The sequence below is a fragment of the Macrobrachium nipponense genome, chromosome 38 (assembly GCF_015104395.2).
Source record: "Macrobrachium nipponense isolate FS-2020 chromosome 38, ASM1510439v2, whole genome shotgun sequence".
Classification (NCBI taxonomy): Eukaryota; Metazoa; Arthropoda; class Malacostraca; order Decapoda; family Palaemonidae; genus Macrobrachium; species Macrobrachium nipponense.
Window position 1 is genome coordinate 18,740,181 of NC_061098.1, and position 21,721 is coordinate 18,761,901.

The 21,721-nt window shown below is 40.9% G+C and overlaps 2 protein-coding genes across 3 annotated transcripts in view; both read right to left on the bottom strand.

Moving 5' to 3' along the window:
* Window positions 1-16,008, bottom strand: part of LOC135209768 (proteasome adapter and scaffold protein ECM29-like) — a 28,518-nt gene extending 12,510 nt beyond the window's left edge. Inside the window, exon 1 of the mRNA XM_064242552.1 lies at window positions 15,836-16,008. Coding sequence (XP_064098622.1) covers window positions 15,836-15,875 — 40 coding nt within the window. The 5' untranslated portion in view covers window positions 15,876-16,008. The remainder of the gene's footprint in view (window positions 1-15,835) is intronic.
* A 3,473-nt stretch (window positions 16,009-19,481) lies between these two features.
* LOC135209692 (carnitine O-palmitoyltransferase 2, mitochondrial-like) overlaps window positions 19,482-21,721 on the bottom strand; it is a 75,096-nt gene continuing 72,856 nt past the window's right edge. For both annotated transcript variants that reach the window (XM_064242441.1, XM_064242442.1), the window contains one exon: window positions 19,482-20,914. In XM_064242441.1, the coding sequence (XP_064098511.1) occupies window positions 20,785-20,914 (130 nt within the window). In that variant the 3' untranslated portion in view covers window positions 19,482-20,784. The remainder of the gene's footprint in view (window positions 20,915-21,721) is intronic.

Here is a 21,721-nt window from a genome sequence, read left to right on the forward strand (position 1 = left end):
TATCCTAATTGTCTTTTGATTTATTTACTTGATTTGTGGCTAGGCATACGCTATCTTAAATTGATTTGAATTTGATTCATTTTTGCTTAAAATATCTGAATCTAGTTAGGCTAGTTTCAGACGGGGTTGTCTGCAAAGATAGGGTGTGGCTACCGAAAGCTTCGGTAGATCCGCACTTGGTATGTACGAGGGTATGGGTCTCCTTCTTTGTTGAGATTTGTCATGTAAGGAGTGGAGGACTTTGTCCTATTCCGTTAAGCGAAGACGTAGACTCGTATGTACGCAATTAATCAGTAAACAGTACTAATTCCGTAAGGAAGATGTTAGGCTTTCGTAGCTACGCAAATTAATCAGTAACAAAAGTCAGGGTAGTGAACCTGCTAACCTTCCTGTAGACTTTATTTTGCCTAACCCTATGTATGGCCTACGGGCTATGAATATGTCTACGAGAGGTGCTCGCTCTTCTTCATTGCTGTGAAGTGCTACTTCTGTAATTGTTACTCCTAACCTGCAGTATTGCCTTCGGGGCCCTAAGCAGTGTCTGTAGAGGAATTGCCCTTTCTCTTATACTCTTTCGATTCGTAACTTAGAATCGAAAGTGCTTGCTTTAGAGAGTAAAAGTGAAGTGCAGAAGTGCAGTGATACCCCTTGTGTAGTGGAGGGTGCGTCAGATCGGCCTCGTTTCGCCTCTAGGCCTGGACCTCTGCTTGACTCCCAGGACCTGGGGAGGGAGCATGTCGAAAGCCGAAGGAGGGTTACAAGGAACCCCCAACCGATCTGGCGTGCCTTCGGCAGTTACTGAGGAGGAAAAAAAATCCCCAAGACTGCCAAAGTGCGTGCGCGTGCACGAATCCTGAAAGTTTGCTTCTCTCCGTCCTCCCGAAGCGTCCTCTCCGTGCAGGGGTTGGAGCTTTCGGAAGGACTCGCGCCCTCTAAATAGCAAGCTTTATAGAAGAGGTACGCTTCACGTGTCCTCTCTCTCTCTCGTTATGCGTTTCAGTGAGAAGTAAGAAGGCGAACGTCGCCTGAACTCGTGTCCGTCTTTCCACCGAGAAATACGTAAAAGAAGTCATAGTAGCAGGAAGCTTTTGAGAGCGGACGCCTGGGACGCTCGGATGGACTCCAGGCGCGCGCGAGTGCACGCCAAGCGCGCTCCGTGCGCGCCAGTGGACGCCGAGCGTGCTCCAGTGGACGCCGAGCGCGCTCCAGTGGACGCCGAGCGCGCTCCAGTGGACGCCGAGCGTGCACCAGCGCACGCCAGGTGTGTCGCCTGGCTGAACGTTTCTGTTGAACTCTTCAAGCTCTTGTTTCAGATTTGGGCCTAAAGAATTTTTACCTCTACCTTCGGTGATACCTTCTACCTCACCTGCAAAGAATGTGAAGTAGGCAGTGCTTCGGAGGAAGCTTAAAGTGAACAGACAACTTCTTCTAAGAAACCCAGCAAGACATCGGGTTTCGTGAATTCAAGAGGTCTCTGTCAATTAATATTGCTTTTCGCATAGGTGGATGGAGTTAAGGAAGATCTCGTTTGCTCTACCGCAACCTTTGCCATTCTGCCAATAAATTTAAGTTGCCACTACCGCAGTCAAGACTTTGCGCTAAGGCAGTTACGGGTTATGTAAGGCTCGATGTCCTGCACGTCAGGACTCTCGGCAACGTTCAGTAGGATTCTTGCAAAGGCACTCCATCAAAAGGACGCTCTTCAGGAAAGCGCAAGACAGGACTTCCTTTGCCATACTGCCAATAATTTTAAGCTTTAGCAGGCATTAGTTGTGATACGGGAGAGGAAGCTGGTTGGAGAGTTTCTTCCTCTTCCCAGGATAATTTTTTCCAAGCTTTTTAGCCCATCTGAAAGGGTTTTTTTCAGATGATAGATTTTGTTAGTTTCTAGTCGGGACTACGCTGCCGAATTGAACATCGTCGTCCTACTTGCCGTAAGCCCAGTCTCTTAACAGGATTCTTGCCCCTTCCTCGTTTGAGACGGGAATCGGAAAAATTAAATGCTCGACTCCCTGGATTACGTTTTGTCAATTCAGTGACTTTCCCCCATTGACAATATACTTTCGTTTTGTCAAGTAAGTGGGTATCCCCTCTTTGACAAAATATCTCTTTGTCCCGTAAATGGGTTAGTTCTCATGACAAACATCTCATTAACTTGATATTACGTAAGCGAATAAGCTCTTATCGCAAGATTCGGAAGAGCTCTCATTCGTCATTCGCAGACTCGTACAAGAAATAGACTTGTAGACTACGTCAATGAACGCTTATGTCCAATAAACCATAAGAAGCTTGAGCTGACTGCTTCGACTGCTTCGATTCTCTTAAGTTTTGTTCATGAAACTTGCCTGTCAGATATGTATGTAGCTGTATTTCCGAATTCAGCTATATATAGTCTGCCAGGTAAGTAGAACAAACTTTATTGTGATATAATTTCATTTTTTGCCTTGCGTTATTTTACTTCTGGTTGGTTCAGTCATATACGCTTGCTGTAGTTACCTCTTCGGATGGCACCGAGAGGTCTGTTGTATTTTAAGGACATTTAATCGTTTACTCCCTGCAGCCTAACAGGAGTTTCCGATTTATCTTTTACCGTTGTATGGTAGTGTTCTGACGACAAACGCATCTATATATTTAGCGTTTTCTGTTTCGCTTAAATATACCAGCTTGAGAGTCTTTCTGCTCAAAAAATAACGGACCTATTTCTTCGTAGAATAGGGTAGCTGGCAACCCAGAACATGAAAGTTAAGAGACGACGTTCGTAAGCTGCTTGCTGCTGCTGTCACGCTGTCTGTCCTGACCAGTCCAACCGAGCCAGTATTCAGTGACAGATCGTGCGCTGTCATGCGCGGTAGGTTACGTCTCTCTCTCCTGCGGGATTGACTGACTAACCGTATCTGTGCTGACGGTTACGTCTCTCCTGCGGGATTGACTGACTAACTGTATCTCTGTCCTACAATCACGGACTTTAGCCTAAGATTGAGGGATTTCTTACGTGAATGAATAAACGTTGCATTCGTTTTGCCTTACTATGTTCAACAGAGTTTATCTCTTAATCCTTTCGGTGCTCGTTACCGCACGGTATGGAACTACGAGTCTACCGCAACATTGCACTTTTATTTGCTCTCCTGCTTAGGCAAAGCGCAGCCTTATTTAGGGAAGTAAGCATACTCGGGGAGGAATGGATGAGCTTGCTGGGGACCATTTCCTTCCTGAAGAAGTTTGTTTCCCCGAATAGACTGCAATTCAGACCACAGTTTTTTCCTACCGGGAAACTGAAATATTATTCAAGATCTAGCAATGATTCTGAACATCTCTCAGTGCGTCTATCACCTGAGGTGATAGAAAGAAGGTGCCAGACATCTGGATAGGGTTTTCAGATGTCCTGGATCTTAATCTGAAAGAAGGAAAAGCGATTCGGTAGTCCCTCCAGTCCTCGAAACGAGTTTTTTGGGAACCAGTGGTCCAGATCAACTCTGATATTCCACAGCTCTCTCATATCTTAAGAAGTATCTTCTCTCGGTCCTTGTTCGAGTTTACGAGAAAGAGCCTATTATAACAACAGGCGTAAAATGTAACGATCCTCTACAGGTTCGTTACAGGATTGCAAAAGTCCGTACGAATCGTCTCGATCGACGGCAGCAACTATTCACTTCCGAGTGGAATCTTTCTTTAGAAGTAAGTTGAGAGTTGTGTAGACTTTAGGGACGCCCTTTCATTCTTCTCTTCGATATGTTGAGGACGAAGAGGCGGCTTCTTCTCTGCTCCCTTATTCTCGATCCGGGATCAGTACCATTAAACGCCATCCTATGATATTGAACGGGGATGGATGTTTTAGTCTCTTTTCCCCTTTTTCAATCGCTTAGGAAATGTAATAAGAGGATTTATGACGTCACAGGTAGCGACAATGACGCTGATCGCCCCATGTGGGCCTTCAGAATCCTGGATTCACAGAGGTCACATATTTCCTAGTTCACTTTCCAAGGACCTTTTCCGAGAGAGTCGGTCTACTCTAACTCGAAAGGTACCTATAACCTCTCCGCTCTGAGTCTGACTACGTTCAGACTATCGAGAGGTTGACAGGAATAAGATTACCGTCTTCCTTTTCCGTCTGAAGAATGGGATAAGCTGGCAGTCACAACTATTAAAGAATATGCAAATATGTTGTTGACGGCCTTTGGTGGGCTCAGAGATTTGCGTCTGTCAAACAACAAAGCCCTTCACGATTTTTGAGTTCTGTGGGATCTCGAAACTCGCTCACCATCTACTTTTTGTCTCACCTGTTTTCTCGGAGTCAGACACTCGTGCGAGATCAGGCGACATATAGTAGCCCTGAGTTTCTTGTTGACGAAGTCAGTTGCGTTTATACACCCCCGATGATCGTGTAACATGAGACCAGGTTGGACTGTCAGGCATTCTTCCTTCGGGACTGAATCGCCTTTTTGTTTCTCGCTCCTTTCTCCTGGCACCAGAAGCTCGAGTCAGTTGATTCGCTGACGACGTTGGGTTGTGTTGATACACCCCCAAGGTTTGCTTAGATTGAATCGCCCAGGCAGTCCAGACACTCATTCTTCAGCGAAGAATAGTGCCTTATGGTCTTCAGGGTACAGCCTTGCTGTCCTTGATTCGTCTGACTGGTCAACTGGTCGGTCACCTGACTTTAGTACAGACGGACTGACTGTGCATGTCCCAGATCGAAGCTTTCAATATGGAACTTAGACGTAGTCTGAAGTTCTTGATGTTAAAGCATTCGAACCTCTCCTACCTGTTAACTTTTTTGCATGTGATCAGGAAGGCCTTCTTCTAACCACCCTAGATACGACAAAGAGGGTTAGTGAAATTTTAAGCCATCGTCACAAGTTTTGGCTTTAGAGAAGACAAGGCGGTGTGCTCTCTAAGCCTTCCGTTGTGGCCTAAGAATGGAAACCCGTTTTGTCCTTGGGCCAGGAGCTTGGAAGCAGGATGGCACAAGTTAGTGGGCAGGAGCCAGAGAGAGTCCTGTGCCCTGTCGGGTCTCTCAGTTTTATCTACATAAAACTCAAGAAAGTCGAAGTCATTCGGGCAATCTGCAGTGTTCCGAAAAAGACCAGACTTGCCCATATCGAAGAACACCCTGGCTTTAGTGTTAAGGAGTTCTTTCAAAAATGCTCCTTCATTGTGTTTTTGTTTGCACAAAGATTTGAAACCTCTTTTTATCTAAATGCTCACGAGGTGAGGGCGCGGCCTCGGAAGCATTTCAATATAGCATGGCACTCAGTAACATCCTGAGTACCATGTTTTAGCGAAGCAACTCTGTGTTCACTTCACACTCCCTGCGAGATGTGAAGATGGCATATGAGATCTGCTGCTCGCTAGGGCCATACGTGTCTGCAGACACAATCTTGGGGGCAAGAAGTACCACTCATCCTATCCTGTTGAAAATGGTTAGGAAGAGCTCTTAATTTAGTTGAGTCGCGGACAACGGCGACTTCTTAACTCTTAAGCCTTAGTTAAAACACCTTAACTTTGGCTAGGTTGGTCAGGTGGTGATATATATATATATATATATTATTTTAACTTCTTAGCCCTCATGGTATGGTCAATATGGTCTAGTCACGTCGTGGTCTCGCCCCTGTTGACAGATCATCTGGAGTGCACCAGCTATATAGGTCTCTACCTCGCTGGCAACTCTAGTAGCACAAGCAGGACTTACTGGCAGTAACCACGAAGCCAGCTATGCTAACAGGTGGAACCAAGATGTAAATCATCTGCATGCATTTGTTTCCTAAAATCCTTCTATTCTGTCCCTTCCCATCTCCAAAGGTGGGATTCAGCTATATATATATCTGACAGGTAAGTTTCATGAACAAAATGATATTGTTATGATACAATAAAGTTTGTTCATACTTACCTGGCAGATATATATCTCAAGTACCCACCCACCTCCCCTCAGGGGACAGTGGAAATAAAAATTATGAATAGAAAATGGGAATGGTTCCTGATACCCGCCTCCCAGCGGCGGGAATGGGTACTAACCACCTGGCCGACCACTGCGTGTGTCGGAAGTTTTTAAAATACTGTCGGACTTCAGAAAATACAGCTATATATATATCTGCCAGGTAAGTATGAACAAACTTTATTGTATCATAACAATATCATATTTAGAGGGCGCGAGTCCTTCCGAAAGCTCCAACCCCTGCATGGGGAGGACGCTTCGGAGGACGAGAAGCAAACTTTCAGGATTCGTGCACGCGCACGCACTTTGGCAGTCTGGGGATTTTCCTCAGTAACTGCCGAAGGCACGCCAGATCGGTGGGGGTTCCTTGTAACCCTCCTTCGGCTTTCGACATGCTCCCTCCCCAGGTCCCCGCCCTGGGTAGTCAAGCAGAGGTCCAGGCCTAGAGGCGAAACGAGGCCGATCTGACGCACCCTCCACTACACAAGGGGTATCACTGCACTTCTGCACTTCACTTTTACTCTCTAAAGCAAGCACTTTCGATTCTAAGTTACGAATCGAAAGAGTATAAGAGAAAGGGCAATTCCTCTACAGACACTGCTTAGGGCCCGAAGGCAATACTGCAGGGTTAGGAGTAACAATTACAGAAGTAGCACTTCACAGCAATGAAGAAGAGCGAGCTACCTCTCGTAGACATATTCATAGCCCGTAGGCCATACTACCAGGGTTAGGCAAAATAAAGTCTACATGGAAGGTTAGGCAGGTTCACTACCCTGACTTTTGTTACTGAGTTAATTGCGTACATACGAATCATACGTCTTCCTTACGGAATTAGACATGTTTACTGATTAATTGCGTACATACGAATCATACGTCTTCCTTACGGAATAGACAAAGTCTCACACTCCTTACATGACAAATCTCAACAAAGAAGGAAGACCCATACCCCTCGTACATACCAAGTGCGGATCTACCGAAGCTTTCGGTAGCCACACCCTATCTTTGCAGACAACCCCGTCTGAAACTAGCCTAACTAGATTCAGCATATTTTAAGCAAAAATGAATCAAATTCAAATCAATTTAAGATAGCGTATGCCTAGCCACAAATCCAAGTAAATAAATCAAAAGACAATTAGGATACTTAGCGGCAATGAAGTTTCCAAAATCCTAAGACGGAGGTACTGAAAACAGGTGTTTTCAGCACCGGCGACAGAAAAATTATGAATAGAAAATGGGAATGGTTCCTGATACCCGCCTCCCAGCGGCGGGAATGGGTACTAACCCCTCGGGGCCTGTCCCCGACACACTGCGTGTGTCGGAAGTTTTTAAAATTCTGTCGGACTTCAGAAAATACAGCTATATATATACTGACAGGTAAGTTTCATGAACAAAATAAATGTTTCATTTTAGTGGTCGATAGCTTTTGTTTACTTTTGTGGTTCCTTGCTGACGTGTCTCGTATTACAGCAGTAGAACTCGCCAGATTATGGTACAATGCTTGATTCTTTGTATAGGTTACTTATGATGCCCCTTTGTATGTTATATGCTTTGTGTATATTCTTGGTTAAACTGTCTTTCATAAGGAGTGTGATTTATGTACCTTCTTAGTTAACTCAAGTGTTTATTTATGTTTATGTCTGTTGTTCAACAGTGTGTTTTTTTATTTGGTGGCACAGTGTACTACTGTAGTGGAATTGTTTACTGATAAAACCTTGATTCTGGTTACACCCGGGTTTACTTCAATTTATTCAGTAAACAATTCAATCGCCATGGAACGGCTTCTACGCCCTCCCCGATTCGAGGTGGACCCTGACTCTGCCCAGGCTGCCAAGGAGTGGACACACTGCTGAGGACATTTACAAACTTCGTTCAAGCATGCAGCTGACTACCCCTACGCTTGACAAACTGGTTCTTCTCACTAACTATGTGGCTCCTAGTGTGTATGACTTTATTTCTGAGTGTGAGACTTATGAGAAGGCTGAAGAGGTTCTGACATCTTTGTACGTGAAACCAAAGAATGAAATATTTGCCAGACATTTACTTGCCACTCGCAGGCAAAACTCAGGTGAGTCCCTGGATCAGTTCCTGCAGGCACTGAAGCTACTTGCTAAGGACTGCCAATTCAAAAGTGTAACTGCGGAGGAAGCGTGTGACAGTTATGTTCGGGATGCCTTCATTAATGGTTTGGTCTCGTGTGCAATACGCCAGCGTCTGTTGGAGAATAGGACACTGAACCTAAATACTGCTTATGAACAGGCCCGCACTCTGGAAATGGCCCAGAAGCATTCAGCCTCCTACTCTTCAGCAGAACCTGTCAATGCTGCTGTGTCAGCAGTGAGTCAAGAGGAGGAATCATCTAGTGCTGAAAATAACAGTGAGTCTGTTTCTGCAGCTACTTCTGGTGCTCGATGTTTTTTTTTGTGGGGAACAACCGCATCCCCGGACTCAGTGTCCTGCTAAAGACGCAGTGTGTTTGAAATGTAAGAAGCAAGGGCATTATGCTAGGGTGTGCCGCTCTGTGAAACAGGTGAGAGACTCTTCTAGCCCAAAACATTCCGCAGCAATGCTAGCTTCAATAGTGGGGGCCTCCCCTAAGTGTCTTGAAAAATACATAACACCTCTCAAGCTTAATGGTAGCTCTGTCAGTGCCCTTATTGATACTGGGAGTTCAGACAGATTTGTGCGTCATGATGTAGTGGACCTAAACAAACTAACTATGTCTCCAGAGCATGGAAAAGTCTCTATGGCTGATGAATCTCTGTCCTCAAACATCTTAGGTCTGTGCACTGTGGACTTGGAGTTGCAAGGAGAGACTTATCACATGTTGAACTGAAGGTGTTACAAAGCTTATGTAGTGATGTGATACTAGGGCATGACTTCCTGAGGAAACATTCTGGTCTGGAAAAGGGATGGATTTTGGAGAAAAACCTCCCTTGAAGATATGTTCACTAGGTGTTGTTAAGGTGACCCCTCCTTTCCTTTTCAAGAACCTGACACCAGATTGTAAACCAGTGGCTAATAAGTCAAGATTATACTCCTTGAGTGACAAGAAGTTCATTGAAGCCGAGACTGAGCGTATGATGTCGGAAGGAATAATAAGGCCTAGTAATTCTCCTTGGAGGGCTCAAGTGCTGGTGACATCAGGGGAGAATCAGTAAAAGGAGGATGGTTATAGATTACTCTCGTACCATAAACAGTTCACCGAGCTTGATGCCTACCCCTTGCCAAATATCGACGAGATGGTGAACAACATTGCACGGTACAAGGTGTTCAGTACCTTAGATCTGAAAAGTGCTTACCATCAGGTTGCAATAAGAGAAGAAGAGAGACCATACACTGCATTTGAAGCTGGGGGCAAACTTTATGAGTTCAGTCGCATTCCATTTGGAGTGAAAAATGGAGTAGCAGCTTTTCAACGTGTGCTTGACGAAATCCTTAAGAAAGAAAAAGTAAGAGGTACTTTTGCTTATGCTGACAATGTTACTGTGTGTGGTGAGACAGAGGAGGAGCATGACCAGAATTTACGGAGGTTTTTGAAGGTGGCTGAGGAGTACAATCTCACTCTAAACCACAAGAAGTGTGACTTCAAAAAAGTCAGATCCATTAGATTACTTGGGTATTCAGTAACGGATGGGGAAATCAAACCCGATCCGGAACGCTTGCAACCACTGTGGAATCTTTCACCCCCTAAAGATGCAGCTTCTCTTCGCATGACCATGGGATTGCTTGCACATTACTCAAGATGGATACCAAAATTTTCAGAGAAAATCCGCCCTCTCACACAAGCCAATGGTTTTCCTTTGTCCACTGAAGCACTGCTAGCTCTCGTGAACTTGAAGAAAGACATTGCTAGTGCGGTGGTACGGCCATTGATCCCCTCCTCTCTTTTCACTGTGGAAACGGACGCCTCTGATCATGCGATAGCAGCTACTCTGACACAGAATGATCGCCCAGTGGCTTTCTTTTCCCGCACTCTCACTCGCAGTGAACAAGGACATTCCTCAGTGGAAAAGGAAAAGGCAGCTTATGCCATAGTGGAGGCATTGAGGAAGTGGAGACACTACTTAATTGGACACCACTTCAAGCTCATCACTGACCAACGTAGTGTAAAGTTTATGTTTTGACTCTAAATCAAACAGTAAAATAAAGAATGACAAAATAGCAAGGTGGCGAGTTGAACTCTCATGTTTTCACTATGACATAGGTATTACCGTCCAGGAACAGAAAACTACCAGCTGATGCTCTCTCCCAGCATCTGTGGTGCCACTAGTACTTCTGATAAACTCCCTATGTCACCCTGGGATATCTCGCATGATGCATTTTGTCCGTGGCGGAATCTACCTTACTCGGTAGAAGAAGTGAGGAAAATTACCACCTCTTGCCAAGTGTGTTTAGAGCTCAAACCTCGATTCATCAAATCCTCGGGACAACTGATCAAAGCAACCCAGCCTTTCGAGAGGTTGAACTTAGATTTCAAAGGCCCAGTTCCTCTCAATCTAGAAACAAGTACCTCCTCACTGTTGTGGATGAATTTTCAAGGTTCCCGTTTGTTTTCCCTTGTGCAGATATGACCACTAGAACTGTCATCAGTTGTTTGGTGCAACTTTTTGCTTTGTTTGGCATGCCAGCGTACGATCCACACTGACAGGGGTGCATGTTTTATGTCTGAAGAGCTGAAGGATTTTCCTGATGAAGAAAGGTGTTGCTACCAGTCCGCACTACACCTTATAACCCTAAAGGGAATGGTCAGGCCAAAAAATGAAAAATTAACCGGAATTATATGGAAAACTCTGACATTAGCCCTTAAGACAAGGAACCTTGATGTGTCTCAGTGGGAAACTGTTCTCCCAGATGCTCTCCATTGTATACGCTCCTTGTTGTGCACTTCCACGAACTGTACTCCTCATGAGCGCCTTTTCCTGCATAGTAGAAGGTCCACCACTGGCCAATCGTTGCCTACTTGGCTCATCCAAGGAGGGCCTGCTCTCCTGAGGCGTCATGTAAGATACAGCAGAACGACCCTTTAGTGGATGAGGTTGAAATTGTAGAGGCGAACCCCGAGTATGCTCATGTGAAGCTTCCAGATGGTAGGGGTGACTACGGTTTTCATTAAGACATCTTGCTCCTATGGCTAGTGACAACCGTGAAAGTACAGATGCTGGGGTTCCTGTATCTCAGTCCGAGGTTCCTGAGGAATTGGGTCGGTTGCAAATGCTCCTCAGGACATTGCACGCGGTCTCTCCCATGTGGATATTGCTTCTCAGCATGACACTCTTCAGGAATCCCGTACAGTCCCTCAACAGGTAGCCTCACCTCCTCCACTTCGAAGGTCAGAGAGAGTGAGGCAACCTCCAAAGTACCTTCAGGATTACTCCAAGTGAACTTAACTGAGAAGGGAAGAATGTGGTAAAAATAAACGTTTCATATTAGTGGTCGATAGCTTTTGTTTACTTTTGTGGTTCCTTGCTGACGTGTCTCGTATTACAGCAGTAGACTCGCCAGATTATGGTACAATGCTTGATTCTTTGTATAGGTTACTTATGATGCCCCTTTGTATGTTATATGCTTTGTGTATATTCTTGGTTAAACTGTCTTTCATAAGGAGTGTGATTTATGTACCTTCTTAGTTAACTCAAGTGTTTATTTATGTTTATGTCTGTGTTCAACAATGTGTTTTTTATTTTGCAGTGTACTACTGTAGTGGAATTGTTTTACTGAATAAAACCTTGATTCTGGTTACACCGGGTTTACTTCACCCATCAGGACGCATTAGCTACCTATATATACTAATGTACTTTTTTTGGGGTGGCATGCATTGATCGTACATGGCCTGCCGAAGGTCATGCGGTGTTTTACTCTACCTATTTCATTAGTGTTCTGATCTTGACTTTACGTAAGGCAGTGAATTTGGACCCCTAAACAGTAGGGTTACCCTAAGTAGCTTAGCTATCCGGTATGATGACCTGGCATTAGCCTACCTACCTACTATAAGTTTTCTAAGTACACTTCAGTATAGGGGGAAACATCACAACAGGCCAACCCTCATCACGGTAGACGGGTCTTATTCACTCGATATTTAATTGGTGAAACATGAATACAAATTGCAACTCTAAGCATACCATTTAAAAGACTGAAGTTTTGTCAACATATTGTGATATATGAAAGCCCCATACGAACTAAAATAAGCATGTGAGCTCTTCGTAAAATATGTTTTCAAGGCAGTTTTTGAAATCCAATATGGCGGCTACGTTTTTCATGGACGGTTTCTCATCAGTGACGGACACCATCTTTCCCCAGCCTTCCCAGCACTCATTTTGAACAATGTTAGCGTATGGGTATGTAACGTTTATTGATCTTACTCAAGATTGCAGTTGTAATCAGCACAATAAAACAACATTTTGTTGCCTATATTAGTGAAAGTATGAAACTTGTTATTCCCGGGGTTTATGGTTGGAACTGAATTCTTCTTACCTTGTAATCGGCGGTTTTTATCCTTACTGCCATCACAACTGAAACTCCACAGTGCTTATTTGATTGTTATTATACACATTTTGGTCTCAGTTCACTCCACATTGCACTTTAAACCCGTTGCTGTTCCTGGTTTCTAAGCGCGCGCGCGCCATAAACACAATTACAAACAGCACGACGACAGACGACGAAACTGCAAAGTTTTTATTCCCTAAACTGTTTACTTTACTCGTTATTTAGTTTAAATTTACATTGTTATTTAAAAATTTTGATTTAATTCATGTATATTATCCTTTTTTTGCAACCAAATTACCCCAAAAATTACAGATATTTCTAACGTAGATAAAATCAAATGTTTCTAACGTTTTCGTACATCTGGCTGCCCGAAACCATAGAGGAACGAATACGGAAAACAGTGCATAGAGGAACGACTACGTTTTTTTTTTTTTTGTTTTTTTTTTTTTGCTTTTTTGTTTTGCTAGCACTTTTCATTGATTTCAGTCTTTATTAGTATTTTGAATTTCTTAAATAATCGTATGCCAGAAATAAATGTAACCTTTAATGTTTGCATGCTTTAATGTTTGCATGCTAAGAATGGCAAAATCATCATTGCCACATTAGTGGAGGCTTCACACATACGCCGTTCCATTATCCTGTTAAGCGTCCGCCCCTGATGAGCTCGCTGCTAAACGTACCGTCACGCTTTTTTTGTAATCAGCGATCATAGCACTGATGATAGTTTTTCAAAGTTAATATTGATTTTTATGCTTGTTATTCATACTGTAATTAACTGTAGGAAATTCTCTCTCTCTCTCTCTCTCTCTCTCTCTCATCTCTCTCTCTCTCTCTCTCTCTCGTCTCTCTCTCGTCTCTCTCAATCTCTCATCTCTCTCTCTCTCTCCTCTCTCTCTCTCTCTCTCTCTCTCTCTCGGAGTCCAGTCACTCGGCAAAGAAAAGTCATCTTCACTCCCGCAATTGGAAGAAAAGAAAATTTGTATCATCACTGGAGGATTCAGAACTAGAGCTCTCATCATCAAATAGGTTATCAATATCACACTCCTCATCTAGTATTTGATTGATCTCACCTAAAGAAATATGCTCCTCTTTGGGACATTCATTGTGAAAGACGCGAAATCCAATTTGTCTCGATAAACGCGAAGCGTATTGAAAGAAAACCAACAGGGACAAGCGTATTGAAAGAAAACCAACAGGGACAGGCAGTTTTCTAGCATAAGCGACCACCAGGAAAGAGTTGCCAGGCTGGAAATAAGTTTCCCATGTGCTGAGAGTGTTACCAAATGATGTTCCTACACTTTCTATGCGAGTAACGTATTATTACGGGGCTGACTGTGGCTTGACAAGCACAGTTAAAGTCTTGAACGTAATATCCCGTTGAAGGCGCTACCGAGTAGATCGCGGTAAACGTATTATTACGTGGGTGACGCTTAACAGGTTATAAACTGTTTCCATGAATTCTAGTTGTCATAGTAATGCAATAATGATAAAATTGCTTTAATATTTATGTATATATACTTCCAATACATAGCCTAATTTCACCAATTTCAACGTTTTGTGTGTAGTCTTATACCCAGTTTGGAGGGTCAACACATACCGAATGGCAACAGAGAGAGAGAGAGAGAGAGAGAAGAAGAGAGAGAGAAAGGAAGGCGGAGGACGAAGAAGGAAAAGGGATGGCGGTGGAGGGGGGGTGTGGGGTTGGGTGGGGAGAGGTAGGTGGAGCTTTATACGCGTGTCCGTATCCATTTTCTGCATAATGGAGTTTTTTGTCTCTTGGTACAAGGACAAGTGTCGTTATTCTTTACGATTAGTGATTCACGATACCCTTATAAATTACGCACTGGGTGTAATGCACTATAGCAAAATCTCGTTCTGTTAAGAGTGTTCGTTACAGAAATAGGTATTGCCCAAAAACCCTGCTTGCACTGTCTCTGAAACCCATAGTAGACATGCTGCTTAGTTGTCAATCAAGTTTTTTATAACCAAGTATTTTTACAAGCTAGCTATTGAATAAATTTTTATTTTTCTCAGTCAAAACATATGCCCCTCAATGCTAACTTTCCTCTTTTAACGACTTTCTGGTCATTGCAAATTCGGCCCCATAATTTCTTATGGTGCGAAAACAGACAAGAGGGCCATGGACCGAAAACGATTGCGTCACACTACGGCGATAATCCAGCAGTAAAACATCTTCATATAATCCAAAAAGTAAATAATAAGATATATATGCGCATTACGATTATAACAATTACATGTATAGCTGATAACAATCTGCATGAATAACTGGTAAACTGTTCTGCAATGACAGTTGAGTATAGCAATTATTTACAATAGGTACGAAAGTCAAGATGTCGTGACGTCATAATACAGAACTTGAAAGAACGTTCTAATTCAGAAAAATAATTACTTAAATTTGAGTCAGAGTCGAGTTACTTTTTCAATAACGAATATTTTCAAATTAATCATCATAAATATGTAAAATATTGATGTTTTACTACTTATTTAAATTAGCCAAGAGCACGCTTCTTGTCATCTTCTACCCCAACAGCTGTTTACGCCTGGCTTGTTGTTGATGAGAAAATCGTTGTTTCGATTGTTGTGATAAAAGTGCTCCAGCGTCTGTGGTACAAGTGGTGTGCGGATTTATCACAGGAAATGGTTAGTTTATTGACACAAGCTACTCCCGTAAACATCGAGATGGCGTCAATCTTCTAGTAAATACCTCGAGTTGTAAGTAAAAAATAAGTTGAACGCGTTTGGTGGAGATTTGCACTACGTTTGAGACCGTTTTCAGTACCCTCTGTTTTAAATCTTAAAATTTGGCCTTAATTTCTAACTTTGGAGAAAATACTTACTTCGAAAGGAGAGTAGAGGTCTTTAGCTCCGTTTTTCACACAACAACAAGTCGCGACTGATGCCCATCTCGGGTGTCAGGACGCGTTATAATGTACTTTTTCGGAGGGTGGCTTGCATTGATGGTAGGTGGCCTGCTTGGCCTGCTGTGATGATCTACCCTACTAACCAAGGTAGCCTATACCCTATGTATAATCACATCATGTTGACGAAACATCAATCTTTTGAATGGTATGCTTAAAGATGTAATTGTATGTTGTTTCACCAATTAGGCTAAATATCGAGTGAAAAAGGGTAGGGTTGTTTACACATTACCGGGCCAGTTTCCCTACCCTAATTAAGACATGGGCCTAGCGAAATACAAATAAACATCTGTGGATTAAATTACCTTTCAACTGACTTGTGACCCCGTCGTAGTAAAAACTACCTAGTAGTAGGTAGTACCTAAAGGGGATTTGGGTAACCCAATCCTACACCTTCACGAAAGACTTCCTTACCTAAGCATACCCTAATCACACATACTTAAATATTCCAGCTCTCGTAAAATTCATCTAAACTACTTACGCAGCTCATCTTGCTGGTTTGGTACAGCTGGCGTAGTCATCGTCCTGGTTTAAGACTGTGTCGTTACAATGTCGGGAATAACAATTGCATCGTCATCAGGTGCCTGGAACCACTCACTAATCGCAGCCTCACACAAACAATAGAATCTTCAGCACCACAGGATGACAGTCCAGGCAGAGTGAGGGTTCTCAATCTTCTCATTCATTCTGGTACTGGTTCTCGTACAGAACAACGTCGGTGGTAGAGCATTGAGCATATTGAGGACTCGAATCTCATATATACTCGTAAGAATGCATTGCTCTTATTTTTCGAAAATTTAAAAGGAATAAAAATCAAACTTAAGATACGCATAGATGTCAGACAATACATCTTGAACTAACTGGGAACTAAACTTCTTACACACTCGTTTTATTATTATATATAATATATATATATATATATATATATATATATGTATATATATCTATATATATATATATATATATTTTATATATATATAACTTAAATACGCATAGATGTCAGACGGCATATCTTGAACTAACTGGGAACTAAACTTCTTACACGCTTTATCGTTTTAATTATATATATATATATATATATATATATATATATATATATATATATATATATATATATATATATGTGTGTGTGTGTGTGTGTGTGTGTGTGTGTGTGTGTGTGTGTGTGTGTGTGTGTGTGTGTGTGTGTGTGTGTGTGTGTGTGTGTGAGAGAGAGAGAGAGAGAGAGAGAGAGAGAGAGAGAGAGAGAGAGAGAATGCTGGGAGGCCGAGGGGCTTAGATGATGGTATGAATGTATGACTGGGTGATGCAAGAGTTGGTTGGTCAGTATAGTTTAACCCCTTCTAAAAGTCACTGGCATGAATGTAAGGATCTGTATAGGTATAGAGGCTATAAGGAAAGGTTCCAAATTAGGGATTAGAAGAAGAAGTGTTCTGTTCTACTGTGTAGCCTAAAGGTAAAGGGCTGTGAAACAGGACAATGGCCATTCATGACTGGGATTCCAAAGGCTGGTCTACGCTATAATATGCTTTACTTTCAAAGGCCATTAGTGCTTATGAATACCTGAAAAAAACATCAAGTACTTCACGGGCGAAGGTGCCCATTTCAGCATGGCTGGTTCCGGATACAATACAAGTCCCTGATTATGAAATCACGCACAGAATTCCTCTGTGATCGCAGACAGGCGCCTTGATCAGATACCTGGCCAAGAAGTCTCCTGCGGTCCCAACTTACCTGTACATGTACTACCCGTCAGATAGTCATCTTCCTTCTCCTTCACTCTACTATGATTTAGTTTCTATCGACGCATTTTCTTCTCTTTTTTTATCCAAATAATGATCCTACTTGAAGAAAACTATTATCAAATTGTACTAAAAATTACGTTTATTTGAAATGAGTCCGTTACGAGATGTCTAGGTATAGCCGGGAGTTGGGTTCGAGATCTGAAATAAATACTGAGTTTAACCTTTATATACAGTATTACGAATCAAACGGCAGGACAGGAAGAAAAATGATATCACAGTGAATACTTAAATTTCCTGTGTAGATGATATTATAATAACGAAAGGGAGATGGAATAGAATAGGATATAGAATTTAGGCCAAAAGCCAGGCACTGGGACCTATGAGATCATACAGCACTGAAACAGAAATTGACAGTGAAAGGATTGAAAGGTGTAGTAGGAAGGAAACCTCCAGTTTCATTATGAATCAATTGTTAGGAGAGGGTGGAAAGTAAGGTTGAAAAAAGTGAATATGAAAGGAGGTACGTTAAATGGAACGAAAGGGGTTGCAGCCGGGGCCGAAGGCACACTGCAAAGAACCTCAAGTAATGCCAACAGTGCACAGCGTGAAGTGCACTGACGACACTAGCCCCTAGGCAGCCTAGGGAGTCCTGTGTATATTACAACAAAAGGGAGACTTAGAGTTGGTTTGGGCATGTGCCCTACCAACCCAGGGAGAATTGTAAGACAAACGATGGTTATCTGGCCTCCTGCGGTCATCAAAAGAGTTGTAAGACCCAGACCTACCTGGATGAGAACTATGCGATAGAAGACTTTTGTTGACTGGAAATCTATGGAGGAGAAAGCACAGGGAAAAGAAAAAATTGTGGAATTAAAAGTCCCTCAGATGTGTGACGATGGAGGCAATGATAAATGTGTTTTCAGGTTTGATTCCCAGGAGCAGTTCCTGATGTGGGTTTTTTTTCATATAGATTGATTTATGAACTTTTATTTCGGTGTAAAGTTAAGCACTGGGGCTCTTTCAGTCATTCAGTCCTTTAGACTGTGAAAAGGAGTTGGAGTGGTTGGGGAGCAAGATGGAGGAAAGGATGAATGAACGGAGGTAAAGTAAAAGGCGAAAAAGTGGGTGCAGGTATGGCTGAAGGAACGCTGCAAACCACCTACATAAAATAATTCTGTTTGCTTTAGTGTCTATCTGAAATCAGTCATCACCCAAAGCAGTAATATATGTATTATGTTTCTAAAGGTTTCCTCATATAGTCTCCCTAAAACTTTTATTTTTTTGTTGTTGGGGACTTCAGCAAACTATATCAATTCCATTTTCAGTAGAACTAAAACTATGTCTTTTCTATTTCTTCTATTCCTCTTCTGGGTTAAATATATATATTTTTTCTAACCCTATTAAACATGGTTGCACATGCTTCCTGTATGTCTACACAACAGTCTGGAACCATTGTACAGTATAATCTTATTACAAACTTTGTATACATTCTCCTGTTACAGACTTTACTGCCCTCATTTTCTTTGCAAGTTTTAACTCTAAAACTTTATAGTTTATACTACATAGTTGTTTAATTCCCCTACGGTTCATTCGGAGATCTAATATTTGAGCAAGATTTCACAAAAAAGAATCAGCAAGAACGTCACAGAGCCTACATAGAACAAAGCCGAGGCTCCAAACTAGGGGCGATAGGGTTTACCTTAATTGATATTGTAGTCATAACCTTGTATTTTGCAAACACTTCAAATATTCAAAATTTTACGTATTCTTGAGCATTTGGTCATGCATTTATTTTCACCAATCTCTTCATTATCTTTATTATCAATCTGTTTTCTACTCTTATAAAATGACACATTTTTTTATCAATTTCACAAATCTTCTAGTCACCACTTTTCCAATGTTTGTCTCTCCTCCATGCATGATAAGGTATGGTATTCTGTGAACTCCTGCAAGTTGCTATATGAGCTCTTCTACTTCATCTTTCCTGAAGGCCATTTTATGCTGCTACCTGAAACTATAGTTCTGTAACCGATTTGAGCAATACCCTAACCTTAGGATTGATGAACATACTCCAAGCTCTCCCCCGGAGACTTGGTTTGAGGGCTTATACTACTACGCATTTGGTTTACACAAGATAGCAGTTCTTAAAAGTTGTATTACTAATTGCATCATTTTTAATTGAATATATTAGAATTTTTTTAGAACTAAAATGAAGTATAATACCATAAATCTGTCTAATTCATTTATTATTTAATGTGTTTTTCTTAATACTTAAAGAGTTTAATAATGAACAGAAGTATACCTTTACAAATGTCAAAACTTCAGTACGGGCTAAGTTTCATGTGCTATAATCTTTTAAATTTAAGGATAAACATAGGTTCATAACATTGACTTACATTTAATTGCATTGCTTGTTTGCATTGTTTTCATGGACTATGTCCATGATCTTAAATAAAATATAATTTTTATATTAATATTTACAACTGTATAAGAATTAGATAGCTTGAATTACATATTCTTAGTATAATAAAAATATTAAAAATCTATAAACAAGCCCACTCTCATATTTTCTAAATTCATCAATGTTTGACTATATACATACTACTATACATAATCAATAATACATCTTATTGGAAAATTTTGTTTCATTGGAAAAATCATGCAATGTCCCTTGTTATACCCTTATCTTTATAAATTCCATTTCTGCTGGAACATTTAAACCTTCCACTTGATGCCATCTTTTGTAAGGGAGAATTTATATGCTCTTAGTAACATTTTGTGGTACATATAAAAAAACCATGAAATATGTTTCAATGGTTAATTCTTAAAGTAAGGGTCACTAGTATTTTTCTAAAGTGTTAGAATTCTATGGTGTTGTATTACTTTTCATTTTCATTAAAAATATTCAGAACTGGTGGCAAGTAATGAAATTCTTTTATAACTTCATGTTCTATGGAAGTTTTACACATAAAAATACGTACAACCTTGAAATGTAGGAAAAATGTTGTGCACAACTTCAGCAGGCAAAATGGATATGAAGCTGAATGCCAACATCAAAGAAATCCAGTAAAAAAAAAAAAAAGTAATTAATTTTTTTTTACTTTTCAAAGTTACTTCTGTTTGTTTTTAAAAATCTTTAGATGAAGTCATGTCACTTCTTTGGAAAGGTAATTTAATTTCATTTTATATCCTTACTGCGGTAACTTCACAGCCAGGAGTTATAATCAAAGAAGCTTCTTACAACTCAATATAATTTTACTTTAAGTCCCAAATACAATATGAAGATTTCATCTACTGCCACTAATTTTCCTTAATAGAAGATGCTTAATTGTTCAATCTATGTTACATATCTTAAGAGGTTCACCAGAACACTGACTTTTTTCCAAATTTTTCAAGTGGGCATTTGTACTCAAGTGAAACCAGTGCCTTGACATATAGACATAACCTTGTTGAATAATAATATGATGAGCACACTCTCAAACAATATACACAATGGCTGCAAATAGGATTAACAGTGTCAACTGTATTTTTAACCAATATAAGCACCATAAAATCTGAAGAACATGTTGCCAGAGATTACTGAAAACAACTCAATTCATTTGAACAATTTTCTAACAAAAAACTTTCGTATTCTTGAAAAGTCATTCTACAGTGGCAATGGCAACCTACTATAACATCATCATCATCATGCCTTTGACAAAGTATCGTGGATGATCCTATATGCCTTATCTGCACACTCTATAAATCCAGGACCATCACGGTGTGGTGGATATGATGACAAGACGATTCCTAAGCGATCATCCTGGATCTGATACCTGTAATGACGAAATAATTTCAAAATGGATATAGCACTGTATTTACCACTATATATACTTAAGGAATATAAAACTGTCTTGGTTATGAGACATAATACGTTCTAAGTAAAATAGTGAAAGAAAATTACTAAATGGACATCACACAATCTGAAAGAAACTGAATGGAATTTAGAACTTAACACATCAAAAATGTTCTTACTACAAAATATCCAAACTGACATTTGTAATATGGTTAACAAACTTCAATATTACAGGAGTGTAATTTCTATACAGAAAGTTCTTTGAAATACAGATTATACCTTTGTGCATTACATCCTTTTCATATATAAATATAATTTTTTTTTTGCAAATATGTGGAGAGAGAGAGAGAGAGAGAGAGAGAGAGAGAGAGAGAGAGAGAGAGAGAGAGAGAGAGAGAGAGAGAGAGAGAGAGAGAGAATATTTGATTTTATGGCTGAAGTAACTCTATTTTGACAGAGTTTCTTATTCATGTAAAAAAGTGTGCATGCCACCAATTAGCAATTTTTATTTTTCATATTTGCTCTATGTATTGTCTATCTTCACCATATCTGCTCTGTGAGGGGTAGATAATAGTGACATATCTCTTTTGTCATTCCATGTCAATTGTCAAATATACTGTCTCCACTCTCCTTTGTCCTGTATCCTTTGTACCTGAAGTACTTTTAGGTCTAAGCCTTCATCTACCCTCTTCTTCCTTGATTTACTGGGCCTTCCCACAGGTCATCAATATATAACTAAACATATGGTTCTATGATCACTGACTTTGTAATAAAGTGATGTCCAAAA